This window comes from Lampetra planeri, chromosome 75 (assembly GCF_965212315.1).
Source record: "Lampetra planeri chromosome 75, kcLamPlan1.2.h2, whole genome shotgun sequence".
Taxonomy (NCBI): domain Eukaryota; kingdom Metazoa; phylum Chordata; class Hyperoartia; order Petromyzontiformes; family Petromyzontidae; genus Lampetra; species Lampetra planeri.
In genome coordinates this window covers 1837492-1843653 of record NC_136180.1, presented here as the reverse complement: position 1 = coordinate 1843653, position 6162 = coordinate 1837492, and the positions used below count along the sequence as shown (strand labels likewise).

General features: G+C 46.1%; 1 protein-coding gene across 1 annotated transcript in view; it reads left to right on the top strand.

The window, feature by feature from the left end:
- Positions 1–990: 990 nt before the first annotated feature.
- The window catches only part of LOC144737882 (E3 ubiquitin-protein ligase TRIM21-like), a 33753-nt gene continuing 28581 nt past the window's right edge, over positions 991–6162 (top strand). Inside the window, exon 1 of the mRNA XM_078620767.1 lies at positions 991–1328. Coding sequence (XP_078476893.1) covers positions 1072–1328 — 257 coding nt within the window. The 5' untranslated portion in view covers positions 991–1071. The remainder of the gene's footprint in view (positions 1329–6162) is intronic.

Genomic DNA, 6162 nt, shown 5'->3' with positions numbered 1-6162 from the left:
GCCAAGGCAACAAAGGAGTGGCTCAAGAAGAAGCACATTTAGGTCCTGGAGTGGCCTAGACAGTCTCCAGACCTTAATCCCATAGAAAATCTGTGGAGGGAGCTGAAGGTTCGAGTTGCCAAACGTCAGACTCAAAACCTTAATGACTTGGAGAAGATCTGCAAAGAGGAGTGGGACAAAATCCCTCCTGAGATGTGTGCAAACCTGGTTGCCAACTCCAAGAAACGTCTGACCTCTGTGATTGCCAACAAGGGTTTTGCCACCAAGTACTAAGTCATGTTTTGCAGAGGGGTCAAATACTTATTTCCCTCATTAAAATGCAAATCAATTAATACAATTTTTGACATGCTTTTTATGGATTTTGTTGTTGTTATTCTGTCTCTCACTGTTCAAATAAACCTACCATTAAAATTATAGACTGATCATTTTTTTGTCGGTGGGCAATCGTACAAACTCAGCAGGGGATCAAATACTTTTTCCCTCACTGTATACACCTGTATGGTTCTCATTGCATATCTGTGCGTGTCTATGAATCTCTAGGCATTTTGATCACTGTAAATTTGGACGTGATGACAAGCTACCTCTTTGAGCTATAATTTGTGGCCAGGTTGCGTCTAAAAAAGAACTACATAGCTCGGTGAGCCTTACCTGGTGAAATAACGAAAAATATAGTTTAGTTGAAATAATTAGAAACGAGCAATTAAATGAATAATAAATAAAGAAGCGGACAGGGTAGACGAGTCTGACCAGGTGCGTCTTGGACAGAGCACGGGAATTGAGCGCGACGCTCGACAAGTTTTGGGTGTCGCTATTGCAGATACGCAATTGCCTTTTGGAAGAACAAATTTGAACTAAAGTTCAGCCATTTCGCAAACACCCTGGTGCTCAGCTGTTGTCGAGTAGCCCCACTTATCCGGTGGACAGAACACAACACGGAGTTACATCTACTCAAAAATGTCTCCAAACTTTATTATTATTTTGTTGTTGTTGTTGTCTATTTAGCCCACCTGTCCCGCCTCGTTAGGATTTGCGGGAGCAGAGGGACAGCAGAGCGGATCGGCTTCACTTAGCATGGCAGCGGCGGCAGCAGCAGGTGGCCGGGATCGGGGCCTGGAGGAGGAACTGACTTGCTCCATCTGCCTGCAACTCTACGTCGACCCCGTGCTGCTGGGCTGCCCACACACCTTCTGCAGAGAGTGCATCGTGAGCGCGTGGCGCGACGGTGCCTGCGCCTGCCCCGAGTGCCGCAGGGTCTTGCCCTTTGGCTCCAAGGAGGAGATGCGGCTGCAGCTCGTGAAAAACTTCAAGCTGGCCAGCATCGTGGACAGGTCCTGGTCCCCGGAAAAGATAGTTAGTTGGTTAGTTGGTGGGTTAGTCCATTGGTTTAGTAAATTACATTTGTTGAGCCAGCTGGCTCGTATTGGGAAAAATTTAGCCCACTTTTCACCCAGTCTCTGTCGATCCTATGTGTCTCTATATACCTCTTTGAGTCTCCCATGTGTCTATATGTACAGTGAGGGAAAAAAGTATTTGATCCTCTGCTGATTTTGTACGTTTGCCCACTGACAAAGAAATTATCAGTCTATAATTTTAATGGTAGGTTTATTTGAACAGTGAGAGACAGAATAACAACAAAAAATCCAGATAAACGCATGTCAAAAATGTGAAAAATGTATTTGCATTTTAATGAGGGAAATAAGTATTTGACCCCTCTGCAAAATATGACTTAGTACTTGGTGGCAAAACCCTTGTTGGCAATCACAGAGGTCAGACGTTTCTTGTAGTTGGCCACCACGTTTGCACACATCTCAGGAGGGATTTTGTCTCACTCCTCTTTGCAGATTTTCTCCAAGTCATTAAGGTTTCGAGGCTGACGTTTGGCAACTCGAACCTTCAGCTCCCTCCACAGATTTTCTATGGGATTAAGGTCTGGAGACTGGCTAGGCCACTCCAGGACCTTAATGTGCTTCTTCTTGAGCCACTCCTTTGTTACCTTGGCCGTGTGTTTTGGGTCATTGTCATGCTGGAATACCCATCCACGACCCATTTTCAATGCCCTGGCTGAGGGAAGGAGGTTCTCACCCAAGATTTGACGGCCCCGTCCGTCGTCCCTTTGATGCGGTGAAGTTGTCCTGTCCCTTTATCAAAAAAACACCCCCAAATCATAATGTTTCCACCTCCATATTTGACGGTGGGGATGGTGTTCTTGGGGTCATAAGCAGCATTCCTCCTCCTCCAAAAACGGCGAGTTGAGTTGATGCCAAAGAGCTCCTTTTTGGTCTCATCTGACCACAACACGTTCACCCAGTTGTTCTCTGAATCATTTATATGTTCATTGGCAAACTTCAGACGCGCATGAATATGTGCTTTCTTGAGCAGGGGCACCTTGCGGACGCTGCAGGATTTCAGTCCTTCACGGCGTAGTGTGTTACCAACTGTTTTCTTGGTGACTATGGTCCCAGCTGCCTTGAGACCATTGACAAGATCATCCCGTGTAGTTCTGGGTTGATTCCTCACCGTTCTCATGATCATTGCAACTCCACGAGGTGAGATCTTGCATGGACCCCCAGGCCGAGAGAGATTGACAGTTATTTTGTGTTTCTTCCATTTGCGAGTAATCGCACCAACTGTTGTCACCTTCTCACCAAGCTGCTTGGCGATGGTCTTGTATCCAATTCCAGCCTTGTGTAGGTCTTCAATCTTGTCCTTGACATCCTTGGCGAGCGCTTTGGTCTTGACCATGGTTGAGAGTTTGGAATCTGATTGATTGCTTCTGTGAACAGGTGTCTTTTATACAGGTAACAAGCTGAGATTAGGAGCACTCCCTTTAAGAGTGTGCTCCTAATCTCAGCTCGTTACCTGTCTAAAAGACACCTGGGAGCCAGAAATCTTTCTGATTTGAGAGGGGGTCAAATACTTATTTCCCTCATTAAAATGCAAATCAATTTATAACATTTTGGACATGCGTTTTTCTGGATTTTGTTGTTGTTATTCTGTCTCTCACTGTTCAAATAAACCTACCATTAAAATTATAGACTGATCATTTCTTTTTGTCAGTGGGCAAACGTACAAAATCAGCAGGGGATCAAATACCTTTTCCCTCACTGTATCTCTGAGTCGCAAAACATGTCTATGAGTCTATGTATCCCTTTCTTCTTCTTTTGTATGGCATTTTTGGGACCGCAACAGATTACAATTGATTTCGAGATTTAATGTTGATTCGACTTCTTCAGGAGTAGCCGCATGGATTTGTTTCAGATCGCCGTTGAATGATCTGATATGTTGCACGGTCTGAGATCTTGCACCACAGTCACAAACTGAACTCTTGTTAATTTTCTATTTGTGAAGAAAGTGTCCACATTTCCATGGAGTGTCCGGATCTGATTCAAGGAGAACCAGATCTTCTTCGGTAGATGAGATCCTGTTTGGAGGATTGCAGGGCCGCTGATGATGGATTTCTGCAAGATTTTGGTGTTTGCCCAAGTTTCCGCTCATCGTGCTTTGGTGGTCTTGTCATCATCATGTATGTTCTTTGCATATTACAAGAAAGGTTTTCTTGATTTGAGCCTGTGTGGTGGGGGCATGGAGATGTCTTTGTTTATTGGGAGGTTTGGATTTATGATGGCCTTGCAATACTCCCTCACAGATGCAGCATTGCGACAGAGCTGCGGAGGATCGATATTTGCGAGGACCGAAAGCCACGGCAATGGTGTGCTCTTTAGCATCCCTGAGATGACCCTCATGGATGCATTTTTGTGTCCACCAGCTTTGTGTGCATGCTTTTATTCCAGGCTAGGGCACAATATCCTGCCGCAGAGAAGACTAGTGCTGTGGTGGCCGTCCGGAGCGTTGTTGCCTTTGTTCCCCGTGTTGTTCCGGCCAGTTTATGCACGAGATTAACTCGCGATTTTGTTGTTACAGCAGCATTCTGCAGGTTTTGTGGAAGGTGAGGCTGCTGGCAAGAGTTACACCGAGGTATTTGATGTACTTGTCGTGCTGGACCTCTTCGCCACAGAAAGTGACGGCCAGTTTCTGGTCGGCGCTTGCATTGTTCAGATGGAATAATGTTACAACAGTGTTCCTTGGGTTTGGGCGGAGCCTCCAGTACTTCAAGTACGTTTTGAGTTTCTTGAGGTCTTCGAACAGGTCACTTTTGACCTCAATTTTGAGTCATTATTTGGACGGCAAGTGCTAGGTCATCGGCGTAGCCAAATTTCCGGCCGACGGTGACAGGGAGGTCACATATCTATGTATGTTAAAAGTGCCACAGCAAGCACTGATCCTTGTGGGAGCCCGTTACTGAGGAAGCGGGCTCTGCTGACAGTGTTCTCTAGGTGGACATGGTATGGCTGGTTGGACAGTAGCGATGATAGAAGTCTGAGGGTCTGCTGGCATCGGATGACCTTAGACAGCTTTAGCACGAGGCCTTCCCACCATACTGTGTCATCGGCCAGTGATACGTCTATGAAAGCGGCTCCTGTGATTTTTTGCACTGGTAGCCAGCTTCAATGTGTGTGGTGAGTGCCAACACTTGATAGCAAATGCTGTGGCCAGGGCGGAAGCCAGCCTGTTCAGTTGGTATAGTTTCCTCGAAGATCGGTGACATACAGGTCAGTAGCATCCTCTATAGGAGTCTGTACACTGTAAAAAGCAGGGATATGGGGCAGAACTTGTTTGGGTTTGCGGTTGACTTCCAGAATGGCAATGATCTTCATTTGTCGCCATTTTTGGGAATTTGCCTGAGGAAATTATGTCTGAAAACAATCTGGCCAGCCAATGGCATCCTTTTTGGCCAAGGTGTTTAAGGAACTTGGGATAAATCCCATTTAATCTTGTGGCCTTTCCTGATCAAGTGGCTTTTATAGCATCAATGACCTATTCTTCATTGAAGGGGGATAACAAGGCTGTTGTCGGTGCACATTCTGCTATTAATTGGTGTAGTTTTCATTTCACTCGCTGTCTTTGCCGATCTGTAGAGATCTTTCCATTCAATAGCATCTGTGTGGCGATGGCATTGATGGGCACATTGGCGGTCTTGTGTCTCGGTGGTGGTGCTGCTCCTTGGTGTCTCAGGAGACAGCAGGCTTTATGGCTTGAGTGTGTGAAATCTAATGACTCCATCGCTTCTGTCCACCTTTGGCTCCTGGATTCATTTAGGGAGTCCAGGAGAGCTTTTCCACACTCTGAGTTTCCTGACTCTGTATTTCTGGAGTAGGGACTTGCTTTGTCCTTTCCAGCATGGAGTGTATTCTGCCAAGTAACCCCATGGAATTTGTGAGTGGGCTGCTTGAGCATAATCTTGGTGAAACGTTCATAGTTTTCTGACTTTGTTGGATTCTGGGAGACAGTGCATACGATGTCTTCAATAAAAGATTCCCAGTTGCCCTTTCTAAAGTTGCATCGTGGCACAGGGGTGGACGTGATCATCAGAATTTTGACCCCGATATGCACCAAGCCTGGCCTGTGCTAACTGTTCGGGAATTGTCTAGAACCATTCTGGAAGCACACAGCGGTTCACCCGAACAGGAACACGACACAAAGCACGGGTAAGGGTTTGAATCCATCTTCCATCATGCGGAATGGAAGGTGCCTTGATCTTTAGCATCAAACAGAATGAACAGATAACTAGTTGCTGCCTAGTCGATGACCCATTCTCCACAGGTTTCATTGGTTGAATACACCAGGCCATGTGATGGCTGTTGAAGTCACCTGCGAAAACCGCGGGATGGGTCGCAGCAGGCAGCATATTTGGGCTCCATGTGGTTCTTGGAGGTTTATACATTTATCACAGATACATAAATGATTTTGACGATGATGATGGCTGTCGGTATGTTGTTTTCTGCGTTCGTTGTGGTGAGTTCCTTGAAATGGAATTTCACGTGACGTTGGTAGTCCCTGCTTGGGATGGTGGTAGCTGGCAGGAATTTTCATTTTTGAGGCTCTCGTCGTCAGCTGTACAGGAGTTTCTTGGAGCAGGAGCGCGTCCAGCCATCTGGATTGCGAGGAAACGTCCCAGCAAGTCACACTTCGGCCTTGATATATACTTCTACATTTAGATAGCAGAAACGTAGTGACGGCCCTATTTTGTGGTAAGTTTGGCAATGAAAAGGATCTTTGGTGTTGTAATCCTGATCAGGAGGGCCATTTTGACATTCAATCACC